This window comes from Lonchura striata, chromosome 7, assembly GCF_050655825.1.
Source record: "Lonchura striata isolate lonStrDom1 chromosome 7, ASM5065582v1, whole genome shotgun sequence".
Classification (NCBI taxonomy): domain Eukaryota; kingdom Metazoa; phylum Chordata; class Aves; order Passeriformes; family Estrildidae; genus Lonchura; species Lonchura striata.
The window spans coordinates 33,636,690-33,659,049 of NC_140709.1; the positions used below are offsets into that span (position 1 = coordinate 33,636,690).

At 41.6% G+C, this 22,360-nt stretch overlaps 1 protein-coding gene across 50 annotated transcripts in view; it reads left to right on the plus strand.

The window, feature by feature from the left end:
• The window catches only part of MAP2 (microtubule associated protein 2), a 233,749-nt gene that overhangs the window by 194,778 nt on the left and 16,611 nt on the right, over positions 1-22,360 (plus strand). For 36 of the 50 annotated variants that reach the window (XM_085585422.1, XM_085585413.1, XM_085585424.1 and 33 more), the window contains 7 exons: positions 518-4,336; positions 4,585-4,791; positions 5,187-5,321; positions 9,427-9,488; positions 13,327-13,500; positions 14,878-15,031; positions 17,163-17,506. In XM_085585422.1, coding sequence (XP_085441548.1) covers positions 518-4,336; positions 4,585-4,791; positions 5,187-5,321; positions 9,427-9,488; positions 13,327-13,500; positions 14,878-15,031; positions 17,163-17,506 — 4,895 coding nt within the window. The remainder of the gene's footprint in view (positions 1-517; positions 4,337-4,584; positions 4,792-5,186; positions 5,322-9,426; positions 9,489-13,326; positions 13,501-14,877; positions 15,032-17,162; positions 17,507-22,360) is intronic. The other 14 variants (XM_085585434.1, XM_085585435.1, XM_085585431.1 and 11 more) reach the window with 7 other exon arrangements.

Here is a 22,360-nt window from a genome sequence, read left to right on the forward strand (position 1 = left end):
AAAAAACAGAATCTTGCAAAACCCTTCGCAAGCATCGTCTCTAGTTTAGGCTGCATGTAGAACAAAAATATATAAAAATACATTGAAATGTATAACTGTATGTTTTAAATATCAACAACACACAAAGGTACTAGTGATTCCTTTGAAGTTGCAGACTTCACAAAAACAAAACTAACATAAGCTACAGAGTCCAGCAAAGCTTCTAATGAAGTGATTTTGTTGTGATTTTGCTGTTGTATACAAATCATGAAGACAAAGAATTTACATTAAATCATCTCATTTCAGTGCTTACATTTATACGTGTACAACTCACATTTTCCTTATAAAACCTTATATATTCTAAGGAAACTAGTATTTAACATTTTAAAGCAAATTTCTAGGTGGATGCCTTGCTGCATGCTCTCATCTTTCTCCCTTTCCATTTCATCATTCATATTAAAATGTTGTAGGCCACATGACTGCCTGCCTGTAAGTGCTTGAAATAATTTTGCTATAAAACCCAAACAAATTACTTCAGATTTACTTGCAGCCACGAAGATGGAATTCCATGTCCAGGAGGGCACATGCCCTTTTGCAGCAGAACCATTAGACACCAAGCAACGTGAATCTGGGAAGGACAGTAAGACTGTTGAGCAACCTAAATATGATGCCTTAGTTCTACAGTCAGCAAAAACAGAAGCTGCAGATAAAAAGGATTCAGAAAGCAAAGACAAAGAAAAAATGCTTTCACCTCCATCAGAATGGATCTTGAAAACTGATTCACAGAAGAAAGGGGAAGCCAGTTTTGCAGAACCTGCTGCTAAGCCTCCTGCTCCTCAAGAACAAGAGCATTTAGCATCTCTGCTGCCTGAAGAGAGCAGGATGGAAGAAAGGACTGCAGGTGTGCCCTCATCAACCAGCCAAGTTATGGCTATGAAATTTCAAGACAACCTCAAAGATATCCAAGGTGGTGCCATCAGCCATGGTGAAAGTTCTCTATTGCTACCAGAACCCAAGGCAGAAGTAGCCAAAAGTGAACTTCCTTCAGGCCCATTTCCTGCTCTCCCCCAGGAGCTTTCACTCAAAGACAGTTTCAAAACACATCAGGAACCTCCTGACCAACTGTTTGCCAAAGATCTCAGTAAGGATGAACAGATCCACAGAGACAGGATATTATCTCTCCAAGAAGTCTCAGCAGTAACTGTAGATGGATTGAAAACTCCTAGCACCCCAAAAATCCCTCCATGGGGAGAGGAAAAGGACATGACTAAGGATGAGAGTGATGAGGAAGAAAGGTACAACTTCTTTGATAGAGGGGAGGCTCGACTATTAGATGATGGTAAAATTACCACAAAATCAGAAGTTAAGACATTTTCCTCAGACAAAACAGACCTTCAAAAGGATGGTGAAGCTAAAAAGTCACCTGATACTCTCATAGCAGAAAAAGAAACAGACCAAAGTGGTCTCTCAGCAGCAGCAGATGTGAAAAAGGAGGCGCAGCAAAGCACACAGGTACCCCCTGCTAAGTTAAGCCATGAACTGACCCTTGAGAAAACAGCAGAGCACCCTGATACCGCTCAGTTATCCAGAGTAACAGAGAAAGCCCCTGAGGCACCAGGTTTAACCACTGAGAAGACTCCTACCCTAGAAGCTTCTCGAGAGAAAGATGTTAAAAAAGATACTGAGGAGGATAAGACATGTGTTTCAGCTCCTCATCAGATGAAACAAGAGGAGGATCAGTCAGGAATGTCGAAGTATTTTGAAACCTCTGCTCTGAAAGAGGAAGCCTTCAAAGCAGATGGTCTGAAACAAAGCAGTGATTACTATGAGCTGAGTGACACTAAAGAGAGTAAATATGAGCCTTATCAGAGAGGTCCTCTAATACCTGAAGATGAAGAGGAGGAGGAAGAGGAAGAATTACAGACAGAATTGAGTCAGCAGCCAAGTGTGCATGCTCGTGAAATGGGGTACAGTACCCTGGCTCAGAGCTATACACCAGACACATCTGAAGAGCCCAGTTCTCCAACAGAAAGAATGTTCACTATTGACCCCAAAGTCTATGGGGATAAAAGAGAACTTCACAGTAAAAATAAAGATGACCTAACTCTGAGCAGGAGCTTGGGACTTGGGGGCAGATCTGCAATTGAACAGAGAAGTATGTCTATTAACTTGCCCATGTCCTGTCTGGATTCAATAGCCCTAGGATTTAGTTTTGGTCGTGCACATGATCTTTCTCCCCTTGCTTCAGATATTCTAACTAACACTAGTGGAAGTATGGATGAAGGTGATGACTACTTGCCAGCAACCACACCAGCATTGGAGAAGGCCCCCTGCTTCCCCATTGAAAGTAGAGAGGAAGATGAGCACATAGAAGAAGAAAAAGTGATGGTAGAAGAAAAAGTCCAGCCTGAGACCTTGGCTGAACCATCTTTCCAGGCCAAAGATTACTACAAAAATGGGGCTGTCCTGGCTCCTGACCTGCCTGAAATGTTAGACTTGGCAGGGACAAGATCTAGATTAGCTTCTGTGAGTGCAGATGCTGAGGTGGCGCAGAAGAAGCCAGTTCCTTCTGACACTGTTGTGGAAGACAGCAGCACAGCCCTGCCACCTGTGACAAATGAAAACCATGTAATTCTGAAAGCTGAAAGTCAACTGGAAGACTTGGGCTACTGTGTTTTCAATAAATACACAGTACCACTCCCTTCTCCAGTTCAGGACAGTGAGAATTTAACAAGTGAAACCTGTCCCTTCTACGAAGGCACAGATGAAAAACTCAGACGTGGCCTCGCTCCTGACTTGTCTTTAATAGAAGTGAAGCTGGCAGCTGCTGAAAAATCAAAAGAAGACTTCCTCAGTGAAAGAGATTTAGGTCAGCATGGTGAGTCCACTCTGGTGAGGGACTTTGAAGATGAGAAAAGAGAGAAACTGGATACTGTGCTAGAAAAAAGTGAAGATCAAGTTGACTCTAAAGAGGTCTGTCCCATTAAAGGAGCAGAACCAGAGAAAACAAGAGCTGAGGCAATGTTAGAAAGGAAAGAAGAAAGTGTGGCTAGTAAAGTTCATTTACCTGCTGACACAATGTATGACAGAATTTCTGCTTCAGAGATAGCAATAGAAAAGGATTCTATTTGTTTGTTGTTGGAGAAGGAAAAGACTCTTAGTGTTGTTCCTGAAATAGCTGAGATAGCTGAGATAGCTGAGGTAGAAGCTCCAGTTAAACCAGATTACAATGCTATTAAGCACGATATGGAGGTAGCTGCAAGGAGAGCTGACCAGGAATATCAGAGTAAGTTAGACACTAAGATCAGTGAGGTTACTTCCCTTCCTTTAGGGCAGGACAAAGGCTTTCTTAAAAGAGCAGAGCCTGAACCCAAAGACACTCAGCAGAAAGAGGAGACCATCTTCTCCAGAGAAGCAAAGGATGCAGATGTACTTTCCAAGACTGAGCCTAGTTATGTGAAGGACAGCACCAAACTGTCAGAAACAGAAATTAAGGAAAAAGTAACTAAGCCAGATCTGGTACATCAAGAGGCAGTTGATAAGGAGGAATCTTATGAATCTAGTGGAGAGCATGATCAAGCCCAAGAAAGTTTGAATGGAGAGTCCATGAAACCAGAGGATATCAAAGCAGAACATCCAAAACCTCCCATGTCTGGGGAAGAGATGCCTACACAGTTGCCAGCTAAGGAGACTTCTGTGGAGCTCCTCTTTCCAAAAGCTGAGCCTCTCCGGGAGGAGCCTGCTGAGATTCAGATGGAGAGCATACTACAACTTGCAGAAGGAGCTCAAGAGACTCTTGATAGAGCTGTGAAACCTACGGAAACCCAAAAGCTGCTGCCATGTGAAGTGGCAGCTGGGGCCCCGAAAGGGGAAGAATATGAGGAAGAAGAGGTGGAAGCAGGGCAAGAAGCAAGAGAAGAGGATAAACAGCATCTTGTATCAGGAGTGCCCCCAGACTTTGGCGAGCCTGCTGCAGAAGAGATGGGAGCCAAGGGTAGCCCAGAAGCCCTGCCTGAGCTGAAAGGCATTATTGAATCAGTGGTGACAGTGGAGGATGACTTTATCACAGTGGTGCAGACAACAGTTGATGAGGGTGAATCTGCTTCTCACAGCGTGCGCTTTGCTGCTACTCAGCAGGAAGACATTGAAACAGGAGACTCCCAGGCTGAGGAGGAGCTAGATGTTGAAGAAGTGGAAGTTGAGCCCAAGGAAGGCTCCCGAGAGGCTCCTGCTTCACCCCAGAGGGAAGAAATCTTGCTCACGAACTACAAAACAGAGACGTGTGATGATTACAAAGATGAAACAACAATTGATGACTCCATCATGGACACAGACAGTCTCTGGGCAGACACTCAAGGTGTGCATTATCCTTTCTGTTTTGTCTGTTGAATATTTTTGCTTCCAAATCATAATGATTGAAAAGCAAAATTATTACAGTTATATTAGTAATCTCAGCATGTTTCAGAAAAATGGCAAAAATAGTTTGCTTTCTTAAAATTAATCATCTGCTCTGTCTTCAAGTATTTTTCCCTGCTCCTCTTGAAGTATTGTTAACATTTGTTACTAATCTTTTGTTTGTTGTTGTAATTTGCTCTGATCCTACAGATGATGATAGGAGCATCATGACTGAACAGTTAGAGACTGTTCCTAAAGAGGAGAAAGCAGAGAGAGAATTGCGAAGACCATCTCTTGATAAGCATAAAAAAGAGAAACCTTTTAAAACTGGGAGAGGCAGGATTTCTACTCCTGAAAGGAAAATAGCTAAAAAGGAACCTAGCACACTCTCCAGAGATGAAGTGAGAAGGAAAAAAGGTTCATTTCACACTCCTATTACAATTTTTTAAATTTTCTTACTATTTTACAGTACTGTCTGGTTACTCTGTTGTAGATTATGTGTACCATGGCATTATTAATGGTAGTATTTTTTAATGAGATACTGTACAATTATGTGAGAAGCCATGTCCAAGGCTCACTGCTCCACTGGTCCTATTTCATTGTAGACATCCCCATTGAGTACTGGGTAATGCATCTGAGCCAATGCACCAGTGCTGCCCCTCTTCCAGCATGGGATTTGTTTCCCTCAGAAGAAGCAATGCATTGGGTTGGAGTTGTGGGGCAGTGGGCCAGACACTTGACATATTGATCATATGAAATGGTTTGCTGTTTTTTTTTCTGATTCTATGTTTTTGTGTTCTTTTTGTCCATAGCAGTGTATAAGAAAGCTGAACTTGCTAAAAAAACTGAAGTTCAGGGCCACTCTCCCTCCAGGAAAATAATTTTAAAACCTGCTATCAAATATACTAGACCAACTCATCTCTCCTGTGTTAAACGGAAGCAGACAGGTGACTGCGTTCTGTTCAGTTATGCAATGTGGCTGGCAAACATAGACATTTTCTTTTGTAAATCTCATAGCTCTAGCAGCTTCTCTATTTTTTTTCTTCCAAGAGTATCAATCTTCACAAATAGTATTGCTTTTTTTAGTGTTTTTTACCATTTTTCTTTTATTCTTTCTCTTTCTTTCTTTCCTGGTATTTATTTGCTTGTTTGTTTGATGGAGGCCATGATCATGTTTGCTTGTCATTGCTTGGGCCTTCAAGTGCTGTGATTGTAACTTGGCATCGTGCTTAGAGTGTGATGTTCTAGGAGTCTCTACTCATCTTTTTTTGTTTATTTTTAAAATTTTTTTTAATTATGCCTTTTTTTTTTTTTCTGGTGGGAAAATGTTGGCAACTTAAACCATAGTATGCATCTCCATTATTCTGCTTTTTTACTCTCATGCATAATAAGAAGTGTTTCAGATGTATATTTTGTTTATTGATGTTATCTGCATTGACAATTCCCAATCTGTCACTGATGTTTATGCTGTACAGTCAAAATCCACAGGGAGAATCCAGCCACATGCAGCATGGAGCTGAGAGAGAAGAAATCTGGGCTCACACTGCGAAATGCGTTCCAAGCAAAAATCTTAATATTTGGTAGAGGAAGATGAAAGGAAGAAAGAAATGATTCCTGTTTTGACTTCATAGGTGTATCATTATTTTGAGGACCAAAATAACTCTTCCAACATTTTCGCATAATATTCATGGTTCCTGTGAGTTCAAAGTGGAAGGATGAACATCTTAACTTTCATTGTGATCTTAAAAATTGCTAGAAGAAGCCAGGCTTTCTATCGTGTAACATAGCCACACGCTGTAGTATTATTTGGAACTCAGGCTAATAAGAGAAGAACCATTCACAGCAATGCAGAAGTGCACAGGCATCTTCTGACAGCTTAGAAATCATCAGGAAGATTCATTATCCATAATGTGGTTAAGCAGAGCAATACTAAAAGTGTCCCCAGGCTGTCATTCCCCTGCAGTTTTGCACCAGGCCCTCCTGTTGTGAATGCAGACCAGCCCCAGCAGGGAGGTCTGAGCAGGGAAAAGGCAGTAAGAGGATGGTTTAGGGCACGTTTGGTATCATGCCTCTGCTGTATGAAGTGTGCATTGAATCCTGGCTGTGTTCCATTGGGAACTAAGGATCCCATCGCCTTGCTCCTGTGACAGAATCTCATCCTTCTACTTCCCCCTCTCAGGAGAAATGGAACCAGAGAAGGAAAGGCTGGTTCAGTCCTCTCTGTGTTGCACTGATGGCTCCTCCTCAGTTTGCAGTCTTTGGGCTGTCCTAACTTGCACTCTGAACCAGAACTACCCAAGAGGGAGGACTTTTAAAACAGAGTTAAAACATTCCTCCTTGCTGTCTCTTGCTGCTTGCTGAAGCACATCTTGATAGCTCAGAAGTTACAACCCATAATTCTCATGTTCTTTCAAAAGCCCCAGGAAGTTCAATAAGCTGTGGACATGGGTGGGAGAAAGGCACTGGCTTTGTAGTGTTCCCAACTTCTATTACACTTCTGCAGCTGTGTGGTCAGTGCTGTCATGCCCTCAGGTATCTACCACTACCTCTTCTGAACTGTTCTGACCTGTAGGATCCCAAAGAGAACTGATACCAATGGACTTGCATAAAATCTGCACTGTGCCTGAAACATGTGCTGCCTTGCAAATCTCAGAGGTTTTTCTCTCTCACTGCAATGCACAGTGAAGCACATGTATTAGTCAAAGTGAGAAATACAATACAAAAACTACCTCCCTTACTTAAGTCCTCCCTTATTTAAGTCCTGAGGTGGAGAGCTACCAAAATGATGCACCCAGACCATAAAACTTTCAGAAATGTGGCTTGAACTTTGAGCTCTAAATAGAGGAGCTGAAGCCATGATAGAAGGTAATCAAAAATATTTCTTAGAATGTTTCAGCACACTCGTTGTTGCTGGGAAAATTACAGAAAGCTTTATTTTCTTCTACCTCCCTTTTTTATACTTCCTGATTGGACTTGGGGGGAGACCCTGAGAAAGACTGCAATGCTGTGTGATATTCTGAGAGTGCAGGTGATCATATGTTATCTTACATATCCCTGAGCTTGATTGTGTCATCCAGGTTTCTCCAGGATCTGAAATCTAGAGGAACATTGTCTCTCTCCCATTTTCTTTTCATGGGAAATACAGCACTATTTCTTGAAGCCAGTTTTGTTTGTCAGTGCATCCTGTTTGGAGTGGTCTTGTCAGCTTTAGTGAAGCCTGGGTAATGAAGGCCCCCAGAAGTTCTTGGTAGTGTAGTCTACAGAGCTTTGTTGCTTTCTACAGAATATGTTACAGTTAGCTAAAATCTCCATGTGACTTCAAAATGAAACATGTCCAGTCAGTCATAAGATACAGATATCTACCGAAAGAAGTTCATATCTGCTTTTACGTTTTGCACAACAGCCCAGAAAAGTACATTTTTCCCTTAATGCCCCTTGGTACCTGAAAAAAATACCCACATCACTGGTAGCACTGGGAAGTACCAGTAACTTACAGCACCATATCCATGAGGCAGGGACTGTTTTTTGAGAGGCTTGTCCTTGCCATTTGAAAAAGAAAATTGCATGGCCAGCCCTGGCGAGAGAGTTGGGAAATCTTTGCCTTGGCTGGTGTAGCTCCATGAGTGAAACCCCCAACCTGGCCTGTGTTTTGTTGGTGGCTGTGAGATGCTACTGCAGGTGTGTTACCACAGGGGTTTTTTTGGAGGTAAGGCCAGGACAATGACCTGGCCATGATACGCTTCTGTTTCGTGTTTTCAGTTCTGGGGTTGCCCCTGAGATGGAACATGTTTGTAGGGCCTGTAGAAATCTTGTGTTCAGATGGAGAAGTTGTGGTAATTACCAGACATGTTGGCACAAGTGACACAGCTTTTTTTTCCAGCTCACAGTGGTGACTGGTTAGGGTTGAATCCAATAAAAAGGAGGAAAGAAGATGTTTGTGGTTATCTAGAAGAGATGGAAACCAGACCCAAACCAGCAGTAACAGCTGTGGTAAAGTGTGAAGGCTCTGCTGTACTTACCTCTTAAAAATTCAGAAGAACTGAAGTATGCAGCTACATATTCTTTTCCCCTTCACAAGTTCTCTCTCCTACACCTTGGACTGGAGTGGGTAGTGTGACAGAGAACCAGGGATAGCCTCACCACGCCTGGGAGCTGCATTAGAAAAGGGAAAAATTAACCTGACCTATCCTGCATGAGGAATTAGGGTTGGTTTGAAGTTGGAAAACAGCTGGGTTTATAGCAGAAGGTTGTAATCTGTGATTGTTACCCTACTTCTGCTTTCACCAAGGGCATCCTGGCACGGGTGCCAGAACTCATGTGAGTTGTTAAGTGCCACATCATTTCCTAAGCAGCAGCCTTGGGGTGAAGCTAATAACCTGCTTTCCAGAAAGCTGCCCCATTCAAAAACCAGTGTGGATGGATTTGAAGTCCAAGAGAAACATCTTACCTCAAACCATGTATTAGATACATGAAATACTGCATCAACATTCTTGATGTCCCAGATAAACCTTGAATTTCTAAATTCTTGAGAGCTTGGTTGACCATGACACACTGACCTTGTTGACACAACTAGGATGAAAATTCAACAGTGAATCTCTCTCTTTCCATTATGAATGTTGGCTAATATTTTGAAAGTGGTGACTGTAGAGGCCTCTCTTAAAATTTTAATTTAAGATGATGATTTAAAGGAGCTTGATTTTTAGAGGACAGGCCTGAAAATCAGAATGCTGAGTTGTCTGAGGATTGACCAGAAACTCTTATATTTGTCAGGTATTTCTGGAACTTTTTTCTTTTTGTTTATAGACTTTAAGGAACATGAATACAAAATTTCATTTTGTTCAAAATGCATAGAATACCATTTTACCTCAAATAAGATGAATGCAAAAAAATTTTAAGGCGAGTAAATATCTGCATACAGTTCACTGAGGGTAATCACAAAGTACTTGCTTTGCACAGTAGTTTCAAGGCATTTAATTGGTCTAACAATTGTACTGAATGGAAATGCTTATTATTACTGTATTTAACTGTCAAGTCTTTCTTTGGATTTCTCAGCAGCAGGTGGTGAAACAAACCAGGCTCCTGCTGTATTTAAACAAGCAAAGGAAAAACTCTCAGTGAGTAAAATAATCTTATTGTTCATCTTTATAATCTCCTTTTGCCCTTATTTCACATCTATTTGTCTTAATTCAGTAAGTAATTGTGTGTTCCATTTAAATTTGTTTGCCATATTCATTATTCATTTAAAAGGATAACTAAAACCACCTTTCCTGAATAATCTTAGAAGTCTAGTCTCAAATGGTAGATGGTGACAGTTTGCAGATCCACAGAGGGCACACAGACTCCAAACTGCAGGACTTGAAGTCTGGGCAGCATTTTGAGCCAGGCCATTCTGTGGGATAAGCTGCATATCTTGGCCCTTCCTGCAGCACCCAACTTGCATTGTCACCTTGCTGCACTGCTGTGTGTTACAACAACACAGAAGGCAGAAGCCCTCCCCCAGGACTGCTGGGTATCTCCTGGTGACCCATTCCACAGCCCAGGGTTCTGCAGGGACCATGCCTGTGTAGAAATTACTGGCCAGTAGAATTTACATTTACTGCTTTCAGTATGGGCACTGTCTGTGCTATAATCTGTCAGACTGCAGCCTTGCCTTGCCTTGCCTTCAGCTGCTCTACAACCTTTTCTGCTTCCTGTGTCTGGCTCTTTTAAGGAAGGACTTCTTTGCTCCTTGCTGACCTTGCACTGTTTCTGTCCCATCCCTCCAAAATCCCCAGGAAACCAACCTGCATGCAGTCTCCCCTATGCAGTTACTTTTGCCATGGCAGTGACACATGCTAATTCACATCTGCAGCACAACACTTTGTCATTGTTATCATAGAATCATAGAATATTTGGAGTTGAGAGAGACCCATCAGGATCATCGAGTCCAGCTCCTGGCCCTGAGGAGCAGGACTATCCCCCATCATTAACAATTAAGAATTTCCTTAGAATTTTTCAGAATTTCCTAATATATTTCCTAGTATATTCCATGGATGATTTATTTTGTTTGTTAAACCACTCTCAATTCTTTGGGGAGCAAAAAGCTGTGTCACATGAAGTGCTACACACTGTTTGTGAATTGTAAGAAACTGGTAGTGCTGAGAGCAGTGTAACCTTTTGGAGGCTTTGGAGGAACAATGTTATTTCAGGTCTGACCCATTCCAGCTCAGAACTGGGAAGCTGTTAGAGCTTCTTTACTAAGATCTGTGCAGGTTTATGGGCTGAGTCTGAGCATGCTTTATTACTGTCTTTTCCTGACAGACCATCAACACTTGCACAAGAGAAGCCAATATTTGCCCATTTTCAGTGTTTATGGAGTGCTCTAGTACAAGCACTTCAAAATCATTCTGTGAAATTATCTTTCTGTATACCTTTCCTCTTTCTGCCCCTTATGTTATAGCACAGATCAGGAAAGCTGTCCCCTGCTTACTTTCTCTCCCTGTTGCCTTGCCTCTCTGGTTGCCATAGTCACACACCTCTTGGATATTTTCTCTTTTTTTCTGCCTCTGCTTTTCTAAAGATCTCTCCCCCTTTTTGTTGTTTTGTTTCTTCGTGGTTTTCAGCTTTTATGTCCTTCAAATGCAGCCTTTTCCTCTCCACTGGTAATGTTAGATCGTCAGTTTTGTTATCCATGTTCAGACTGCAGTTTACACAGGACAAGTTCAGGAAAAGTGAAACAGTTCCATCTGCTGGAAGCAGCTGTGTACCTGCAGTTCACAGTGAGGTGATGAAAACCTGTGCCGTGTGTTAGGAACACCTTGAAATGAAATTAATAAAAATTAATAAAATTAATTCAGCAATCCCTAAGAGTCACAGAGATCTTTGTCCTCTTAGACAGCTGACCCTTCCAGCAACATAAATTAAAACAGAGGTCAGAGGTCTTGCTAACAGAGACTGGAAAGTTTTCCTGCAGGGATTGAGACATGTTTGTCTCAACCAGCTCTGGGCAGATTCTGCTGCTATTCCTGATGTTAAAAAGTTCCTTGTTACCTAAATACTGTGTAGGAGCTCTAGACTGTGATAACCAAAGCTGTGCAGTAGCTCAAGGTCATGCCTTTCCCCCATCTGTTCTACTGACAGATCTCAGTGTTGTCCATCTTTGGCATCCACATTGGATTCATGTATTCACAGAGGACACTGAGCAATGTGAAGGAAAAGTCTTTGCACTGTGGCTAGAATTTTAATCTACAAGAGTTTTTCAGTCTCATTACAGGGGTAATTTCTTGCATGCAAGTTGAAAATGTTGAAAACCACAGAATGAAGATTTGGGCCTCAAGCAATGCATGCTTAGTTCTATGTCTAGTTCAGAAAGCCAGGTGAAAAGTGCTTGCAGAATGTCTGCTTCTTGGGGCCACCCAACATAGATACCCTCCTTCCACAGTGTTTCAGCATCAATAAATAACTTCATGGATGTCTAAATGCAATCCAAAGTTTCACAAATGGATGAGATCCATAAACTAAACTATGAAAAACCAGTAAAAGTCTGGACAAGCCTTTGATTTGACAGAAACACATATTCTGTAGTTTCTCTTTAAAATAATGATTCATTGGTTTTCTTCTGTTTGTTCTCAGACACTAAAATAAGTATTAAAAAAGAAAGAGGCATAAATACGTTGCAAAACTCATTATGGGAGTATGTTCTTGCTAGTAAAGCAAGCACTTCAATCCTAATTTCTTGTCTTGCTACTTGGTCTGGAGGATGACATCCAATAGAATTCCTCTCAGCTGTACTGTAGGACTGGAATTGCTTGATACTGAGTTCTGCAACTCTCAATCACATGGGTGGTGTCATGGATGACAGCACACCAGCCTCAGCTGAGTATATGGCCTAAGCCAGAGGCCTGTCAGAGCTGGACAGCACATTCTTTTCTCATTTTCTAGCAAGACAACTTTAAAGCAGTTCATGTACCTTTTCTGAACATTGGGAAAGTCTAGAGATTGATTGAGATCAAATGCCAAGTTCAAATGCCTGCAAATCCCAGGATGACAGGCCTATTTGGATTGTTCTTATGACTAATTTCATGTTAGTATGACTACAGAGAGGATCAGGACTACTAAGGTAACACCTCTGCAATTGCTCTTTGTAATATCAGTTATACCTATGGAGGAAAAAAGGTATTTCTTAAGCAAGTAGCCCTATTTTTGTTTCAAGGAGATCCCTTTTTGTAAAGCAGTAAGATGCTTCTAAGTATTAACAAATATTTTCTGTCCACCCTGTTGGTGTTTAATTGTTCTTTCAATAGGATATTGTCATTATTTGGTATCAAACAAGTATCTCTTCATAATAACATACTGTGTCAGCCTTTCAACCATATATGGTTTTCCTCACCCAGGACTCCAATACTGCCAATATAAATTTATGAATTTCTGTGGAGTGACACCAAATGCACAGAGCAGTATCTGGGGTGTGTTAGAGATTTTGTCTGTACACAGTGGCAAAATAAGGAATTACTGTTGTCTTCCTTCTGTTGTGGGAATACTGGTGTAACTTTGCTTCTAAGATTCCCACTGTTTTATTATTGATTTTAGCCTGGAGGGATATATTTCAACTTTCAAGGTCTGGGATCTCTTGGTGCTCCTGTAGCTTTGCACTTGTTTCTAATGCAGGAGTTGTACCAGTTAAATGCCACACCTGGCACCAGTTTTTTTTCCTAATAACACAAGACCAAAATAGCATCTGCAGAAAAAGGCAAATTCCTAGAATCTGTAACTCCGTCCAGACCAAGGTGGTTTCAGTCAAACAAAACAAACTGAAACTTCCATGATTGTCACCTCTGCATAGACCATTACCAGACACAGGAAAAGTGTTTTTCATAGCTTGACTTTTTTTTTTTTTTTTTTTTTGGTCCATGTTGCATGTGTTTTCATTTTGTCCAGCTTCATGTTGTGTTTTGTTTGTTTTCTCATGACTAGACTGCCTCTTTGTCAAAGATTCCTGCCTCAAAGTCTAGAGCAAAGTCATTGCTTCCTCCAAGACCCAGCTCAGCTTGCTCATTAACCACTAAAAGGGCCACATGTCTGGATACAGACAGTTATTTTGTTCGGCCCTCCTCTGCAGGCCCAAGAGACTCAAAATCAGATGCTAAGGTAAGGTAGCAGAGTTGGTGAAGAGAGTCAGAGATGCACAGGTGAACTCCATGAAACACATTATCTACCCCACTGAATTTCAGTAATTCTCTGCGAAGCTCCTGTGGGATAACTTAACATCTAGTGGCAGGAAAACTGATTAGCAGGCTACAAGGTGGATAAAAATGGAGATACTCCAGAGGAAACGTAAGTGAAGTTATAACTAGAAACTTCTTTCTGTTGATCATATGGATGCTACTTCATTAACTGCCAAGAAGTTACAGCCATTTACAAGTGGGTAGGTGGTAAAGAACAGCAGTATTAATTTGCCATCCAGGTTTAAAAAAATGTAATTTTTGACCTGTTAATATTCTTCAAAATCAAATTTAGTCTCCAGCATAGGAGGGTACAATTCTAATTACTAACAGTAGGTGATAGAATAGGGCAGAATCCAAATCTCAAGGAACCAAATTTAGTCAATGCATAGGACTTTGTGGAGAAGTTGCAGTATAAATTTCAAAAGGTGATTGGCAGTCCATTCCAGCTTCTCTGTGTTTACATTTAACATGTGTTTCAAATCTACATTATGGTGAGTTAACTATCCCCATTTAGAAATTGGTTTTGCCATAGACTTACATTTTTTGTTTAATGCTGTACTTGGAGTGTCTTTTACTGGTTGGGACCATCGTCGTTTGTCTTCAGGAAGAATGTCTGCTTGTGCTAATCTGTCTTTGGCTGTACATTTCATAAGCTCAAAAATATTCTAACATACAAGTCCATTGCCTTAATGGTAAAAAGGGGTTTACTTTTGGTAAACAGAAGGTATGCACTGATTTCAAAAAGTAAACATTTTATTAGAGAAGGAATTAAAACAATAGGATTTATGATCCCACACTTAGGGAAAAAAAAAAAAAAACCAAAAAAAAACCAACAGAAAAACCAACAAAACCTGTAGCTAAAAATTTATCTCTGTAAGAAATTCACAAATTAGTGTTTGAATATGCAAAAATCACACAACACCTACCAATCCAGTGTATGGTGTAGTGCAGGTAAATTCACATAGGTATTTGACATTTGAGCTCTAGAGAGTTTTTACTTTCAATTTGCACTCAAGACCCCCACTTTTTTTCCTTAGTAAGAGCCAACTGTGGGATCCATCCATATTTATATCCAAGAATATCCCTAGATGTCTCAGGATAGTCATCAGAAGATGTTTTGATGCAGTAGAGGGGCACCAGGGAGCTAAAGCAGAGCATGGAGTGTGACTGATCCCCGCAGGTTCCTGTGAGAGGAGCAAACTGGGCCCGTAGGATTAGGTTTCCCCCTAATACAGGAAATCACAGCCCAAAGAGTGAGTTTTGAAAACTAAACCTTCCTTTGTTGTTGTGCTGCTATTAGGATGGAGTGAGCAAGAGCCCTGAGAAGCGTTCATCTCTGCCAAGGCCTTCCTCCATCCTTCCTCCCCGACGAGGTGTGTCAGGAGATCGAGACAGAGAGGAGAACTCCCTCTCCCTCTCAGCTTCTCTTTCCTCTTCAGTACGACGGACTACCCGTATGTTGGCCTTTTTTTTTTTTTTTTTTTTTGCATATTAATCTTCTCTTCTATTTCTGTGGCTGTCTCCATCCTCGTTAGATTTGTGACATTGCACAGCATCACGTGTCCCTGCCTTTGACACAGAGGAGTGGGTCTGGGGTGTGCTGTTGGAAATTAGAGCCCACAGAATGGTTTTTGTTCATATGCCAAGTGCCTGAAAAGAGGGACAGGATGCACCTGCAGTGCCCAGAGCAAAACTGCTGCTCAGACTAATTGCTGATATTAGAAAATGCCTTTGTAGGGAGCTCAGAGCTGGGTGAGGTATTTAACACAGAGCATTTACAAATAGCAGCAAGAAATAATGAGTCAAAAATGATGCAGACAACCTGAAATATTCTGATGCATCTTGGAAAAGTGAACCTGATAGTTACAGTCATTTATTTGCTGCTTCCCAGTAATTATCTCCCTATGCTCTACTCCTAGGGTAAAATTTCTGCTGAGAATTGAGGTGTGAACTAGCAGTGACTCACTAGGGGCAGTTAAGATAGTGAACCAGCTAGGTTCCTTTTATGAGGACCAAAGTTATCAAATCACAAGGCAAAATAAATTACAGGACAATGACAATTTACTAAATAACCCCAGAACTTTTAGCCAGGCCTTAGAACCCACATGTGGCTTCCTGCTTTCCAACAGGAGTTCCTTTGATCTTCTCTCCTTAAAAACCAATCTAAGCCCCTTTTAAGACAGCTTATGGGAAGTAGATGATTAAATTCTGCAAAAAAAAGTCCTTTGAAATTCATAAGTGATGCTCCAAAGATAAAGTGGAGACCTTTTGAAGGCAGAGTGACCTCCAGCTGCCACAGCAGCCAGCCCATTCTCCTGACCAGGAGCATTTGGCAGTGTAGTAAGGGGCTGAGGAATGAAAAATAAATATACCAAATCTGCAAGGAGGTGGGGAAAAAATAATTCCCTTTCTGTCTCAGATGGTACAGTGAGAAGCTTTAGGGTTGGTTTGGAAAGAAAGAAATCTTTTAAGAGAAATGGGAGGTGAGTGGAATATGTTCAGTTTGCCTAATGAAACATGTAGAGCAAAGAGTGTATCCTGAGCCCCAGGGGCAGGAGAGCATTGGGTTTGGGCCACCATCATTGCATAAACAGAATGATCAGCAGATACTTTAAATAACAATGTGTTTAGTCCCACTGGATGCTTTTGAGAGGCCCATTGGATTTATAATTTCTGAACATTTGAAGAGTGAAAACATACATGCACCCATTTGGCATTGAGGTTCCCAGGTTTTGAGAGTTACTTTGATCTTTCTCTCCATAAGTATTCTCAGCAAAATTTTACTTTGGAGATATCTCAGCTTCTGTTTATTTATGTTTGAGAGTTAGGAGCAGATCTGGCTGCAGAAAGCACAGCTAGACTGATCATTATGCCCAGTGGAAAGGACTAGCAATGCCATAAACTGAATGGAGCTGCTACAAAATGATATAATGGACATTTTTTTACTTGCATGCAAAAGTAAGTAAAATGTGACTTTTTATCAAGGTTGCCTCTGGTAATGGTTTTCTTCCACAGCACTAATGAAAAATAGCAATTGAATGTGAGGACATCTACCCATCCACACAACAGAGCTATAGCTTGTGCTCCATTTGAGTGCCCACCTGGGGTTCATCTGCACCAGCCAGGCACTCGCTCAGCTTTTCATTTCAGGAATATCATCAGAATTTTTACTGCTTTATAGTTTATTGTCCAGATCCATTGAAATTGGCTGCATCAAGTCCCAAAGGTTGGATTCCAAGGATGCTTCTTGTCCTTTGCCCAAAATGGAAACAAATGTGATGATGTGCCTTGTTTGGGCAGCTTTGCAGAAAGCAGAGCTATTGTGGAAAGCACTCCTGTGTTACAGAATGGAGAGCTCAGTCACTCTGGGGGCATTCCCTCAACCTCTCATGGCAAGGTAATTCTTGGCAGCTTGATTTGCCAAGTAAGACACACAGAGGCCCATTCAAGCTGCTGTTCCAACAGTAGCAGTGCCATCTTAAGAGCTGTCTCACCTGGCACACAGGGATGCAGTTTTGGAAGTACAAAGGGAAGAAGAGCTGTACTTCTGTGGCTCTAAAGCTGTTTTTTTTTTCTTGAATGTAGGATCAGAGCCAATTCGTAGCAGAACGGGAAAAAGTGGAACTTCTACCCCCACTACTCCTGGCTCCACTGCCATCACTCCAGGGACACCACCAAGCTATGCCTCACGTACCCCAGGCACTCCTGGGACACCCAGTTACTCCAGAACTCCCCACACTCCTGGGACCCCCAAATCTGCAATTCTGGTACCTACTGAGAAGAAAGTTGCCATAATTCGCACTCCTCCTAAATCTCCAGCCACTCCAAAGCAGCTACGAGTTATTAATCAGCCTCTGCCTGACCTCAAGAATGTCAGGTCCAAAATTGGGTCAACAGATAATATCAAATACCAGCCTAAAGGAGGGCAGGTAAGGATTCCACTCTTAATGTTCACCCATATGTTATTTACTCTTTTGTGTGCACCTTTGTGATAGGCGTGGGATAGGAGACATTTTGAGTTGCCTTGTACAGATACTTCTGTTCTCCAAATCCCTTGTTTGTGTAAGTGATGTTAAATGGCAAAGAAGAAGACAATCTTCAGAAACTATCTTGCCACATGAAAATTAACAATGCCTGAGATCCATTAAAAAATTTCAAACAAGACTTTGCACTCCATGCCATAGATACGTTTCTGCCTGAGTCATCAGTTGCTGCTTACTTAGTTTTTATCAGTACAAACAAGTAAGAGGTTTGTTTAAATCAAACCAGTTGAAAAGCAATCCATGTATATGTTAGCAGGATTACAGAGCACATTGCCTTTTCCTGTGCCATTTATATTACATGTATTGTGTTGGGTGAAGTTAATTAGGGTTGCAGCCTCCAACCTGGTAAATGCCTCCCAGAGTAAAGATGGGGGAAGGGGCCAGATACTACACTTAACTGGTTTTCTTGCTCCTGGATTCAAATAAGCAGGAACAGGGTTTAAACTGTATAAACTGGAGGATGTATATAAGTGTAAACATAAGAATGTAAGGCGGATCAGCAATTTCTGTTCTCACAGAAAGAACAAGAATTCATCAGAAATTAGATGTCTTGATGTGATTAAGCCCTGAAAAAAGAGGTAATTTCATACCTTGCAGTTATGCAGTGAGGCACATTTTCATAAGCTTTGCTTTCAGCTAAAGACTGAACCTGTGTATAGGGTGATGAAATCAGAGGCTCTCAGAATGTTTTGGCTTGGAGGTGACTCTAAAGATCATCTAATTCTAGCCCACTCCCATGTGGCCTTGAGCAGTTCCAAGGATGGGGCATCAACCACTTCTCTGGGCAAACTGTGCCAGCGCCTCACCACCCTTACAGTCAAGAATTTCTTCCCAACGTCCCATCAAACTCTGCCCTCTGGCAATTTGAAGCCATTCCCCCTTATCCTGTGACTCCAGGCCCTTGTCTGAAGTCTCTTGGCAGCTCTCTTGGAGCCCCTTTAGGAACTGGATGGGACTCTAAGGAATCCCCAGGGTCTTCTCTACTCCAGGCAGAACAATCTCAGCTCTCTCTGTCTTTGTAGCAGTGGTGCTCCAGCCCTCTAAGCATCTTCACGGCCCTCCTCTGGACTTGTTCCTGCAGGTCCATGTCCTTCCTATACTGGGGACAGAGTACTCCAGGGTGGGGTCATGAGAGCAGAGGGGCAGAATTCCCTTCCCAACCTGAGGATCATTTTTCTTTGGATGCAGCCCAGGACGTGGTTGGTTTCAGGGGTGCAGGTGTACACAGCTGGCTCTGGTCCAGCTCTCATCCACCAGCACCCCCAAGTCCTTGGCAGGGCTGCTCTCAATCCATGCTCTGCTCAGTTGTATTTGAGCTTGGGATTACTTTGACCCACATCAAGGACCTTGCACTTGGCTTTGCTGAATCCCCTGTTATTACAGACAGAATTCACCACATTTTGGAAGGGGCAATAAAAATGGAGGCTTTCATGCTAAGCAGAATCTTTTGGAGACTGAGAGAAAGTCAGATAGGAAGTACCATAAATCTTGCTGAGGTTTAGTGCTTGTACCTTCCTCTTCAGAGTCTCTGCTTGATACTCTACAAAGCAGAGCTGGAAAAGTCTTCTCTCATTTTTGAGCAAAGCAGAAATGCTAACACAGATGACAGTAAAAGCCAAAATTATGTTCAAGCAATTTGTTTTTCTTCCCATTTGGAAGAATTGTTTATCTTAGAGGAAGCCATCCATTCTGTTAATGTTTAAGGTGTTAAAAAACCAATAGTAATTCTATGTGATTTAGCAGCAAAGAGGCAAGGAAAAGAACAAAGGAGGAAAAAGAACACAGCTTACCAATATCTATGCTAAAAATATGGACAACTCAGTCTTGTGGATGCAAACAATTATGTTGATGTATTTTCTGTAAAGAGTACCTGTGTATTTCATATTGATTCTAGACACAACCCTATGGTGAAAACACCCAGAGCCTTCAGCTTCCTTTTATTTCCTGAGTCACAGCAATGGCAACATGAGTGCTTTATGAAAGGTTCCTTTCTCAGCTGCTTCCAGGGACAGGATATCAGGGTCAATAACATGCTCCCCATTTGCTTGTCCTGAAAACAGAATATTCCAGAAATCTGGAATGTACAGTGTTTCCAGATCAGATACTTATCTGTGTAGTATTAGTATTGGAAGTGATAGTGGAACTTAGAGAAAAATGAGGTTTGCCTAATTCTGCCTTAGAAAGAAATAATAAATTGGATCAAAACATAACATTGCAGCCCTGTGCCTGCTATAGGTCTTCCAGGGAAAAGAACAGTGAGATATCTCTAAGGTGTTGATCCTGTTTTCGTGGTAAATAACAACATTCAGTGCTTTCCAGGATCTGCATAGTAGCCAGTTACTCATAAAGTCAAGGAGATAATGCCTGAGCAAAGGTACTTCTGCCTTTATTTTGACAGGCGTGATTATTTTGCATGGGAGCCCCACTGCATTTGCCATACTGTGCAGCAGATGTGGGTGTGCAGGGGCTCCAGCAGCACAAATTCAGACTGCTTCTGGATTAGCATTCCTCATGCAAGCCCAGCTGTTGGACTTAGGGCCCAAAACCAGCACCATGGTACTCTGTCCCCCTCCTCTCTGTCACTCCCTCTGCACTGTAACAATTATACACGAACCAGGAGGCCACAGCAAATTGTGTTTCTTTGTAGTCACTATGCCTAGACAACTGAATTTCCTTATCAGCTCTAAAGAACTGCTCAGAGTCTTTGCTGAGCAGTGAAGGATGGCACAGCGTGGCATTTTACTGCTGTGGGCACTACAGGGGAAATCTGCTGGGTGAACAAAATGTCACTGAAGCTAAAGCATTTTTTAGTTCCAGTGATATGTAGCCACTGAGCTGTGGGTTGGGCAAAGAGAAGCTCACTAAATTTTTCCTTTATGTCTCCTTTATGCCATAGTTGCTCAGTCTAGACAAGAAGTTTTAGGATAATTATTTTCCAGTTTCTACAGTTGAACTTTATAGGCTCTGTGAGAGCAACACATGAAAGCTAATTTCATTTCCTTGTGTCTGCTCAGTTCTTTAATGTCTGGCAGCAGTATTACCCTGGCTGAAATGAGCTGTTATTTGCTATTTGCTTTTAGTGATGGTACATGAAACAAACAGAAAACTTCTTCATAACCTGAACTGGAAGTGCTGAGAGCAGCAGCCACAGGAAAAACAAGCAGAGAAAAACCCAGCATATATCTGGGCAAGTTAGTACATAAACATATCATGCAAATCACTAAAGGAGTACAGATAGGCAGCCCAAAAGTGTCATTTCAAGACACACTATCCTTTTACCAGTGGTATGTTTGGACCTGGCACAAGGACTTCTCTTAACTTCGAGCTGTTCCAGAGAAAGCTGCATTCTGAAACTGCCAAAGGCAGGGGTGCAAAACTGAAGAAGCTCTTGGGGATGTTTGAATGCTAAATAAATCAAGAAGTGCAGTGCTTCAGCCTGGAATTTTATCAAAAGCTCATCAGACAGCAGACTGATTTTCCTTCAGCTCTGACTTGCCAGCCACAGAAACAGAGGAGGAGAGAAATCATTCCACCTGATGGGGGTTGTGTGTGGTGTGTGAAGAGAATGCTTTTAGGGGAAGAAATAAGCTAACTTTGCACTGCATTAAGCTCCTACTAGAAGTAGATGGCTTGAAACATGATTTAATTGGTATTTTGCAGTGGGGAGAAATGAGGGCTTCTCTTGTTCTGTGATGCAGCCAGGAGGTGTTTGTCTGGTTTTCTCTTTATGGCTCAGTATGGTGAAATGGATCATTGCTGGCAAAGCTCAGAGGCAACTTGCTCATGGGTATGTCTGCTGGGCTTCAGATGGATTTTCACACTGCATCAGCTGTGGAGGAAATGCTGTGCTTTCAAAAGTAACCCATTTGCATCTGTTATTTCTCATTAGCCCAAGGGAAGCACAGGGAGCTGGGAGAGGGTGTTGGAAATCTGTTTCAGATGCCAAGGCTGATTTTTTTTTTTTTTTAATTTTTTTTTTTTTTGTTATCCTTTTGAAATTCTGTTTATGGATGTGGTTGGTACCATATCAGAATGCACAGAAGTGCACTAGTTGAGTCTTTTCATTCATGGCAAGGCAGAATATTTATAATGCTTCATGGGCCAGCAACCAAGGATAAAACTAACCTAGATTTCTCTTAATTTTCTCTTAAAATGTATACCTAAAATCTCAGCCACAGGCAAGAACTTCAGTGGATGTGAAGCAGCAGCGCATCATCAAAGTGAATGGAGCTGCAAAGACTAGAATTACATGCATAAGCTTTAAAATACCACTAATTATAGTGAGAGACAGGCGCCTTGTAGGGAGTAAGATGACACATAGAAAAATGAAATCTCTAAGCTGTGCTGACGAATGAAATGTTCCTTGAAGGTTTTTAGGAAGATTTTCACCATCTTCCCTAAATTGTAGAAAACAAAGTGCAATTAGTAATGAGTCAGAAAAACAAATTGATGATACCACTATTCAGTAGATGCTTTCCAAAAACCACAGAAATGCTTGCAAGGAGAATGGGCTTGTGCATTAGGTGATAAAATAGACTGGCACTGGTAAGACATCTCAGAGGTTGGCAGAGGAAGAGGCTTGAATGGGTATCTTTTGTTAGCTTCAAAATCAGTTCAGATTGATGTTGAATTGATTTTTATTTTTTTTTGCCTTGTCTTTTACATATTCTCTGTGTTCTTTACACATAAATTTTGTCTTGGTTTGAAAAGACAGGTATCTACTAAGGAAGGCAGGAGCCT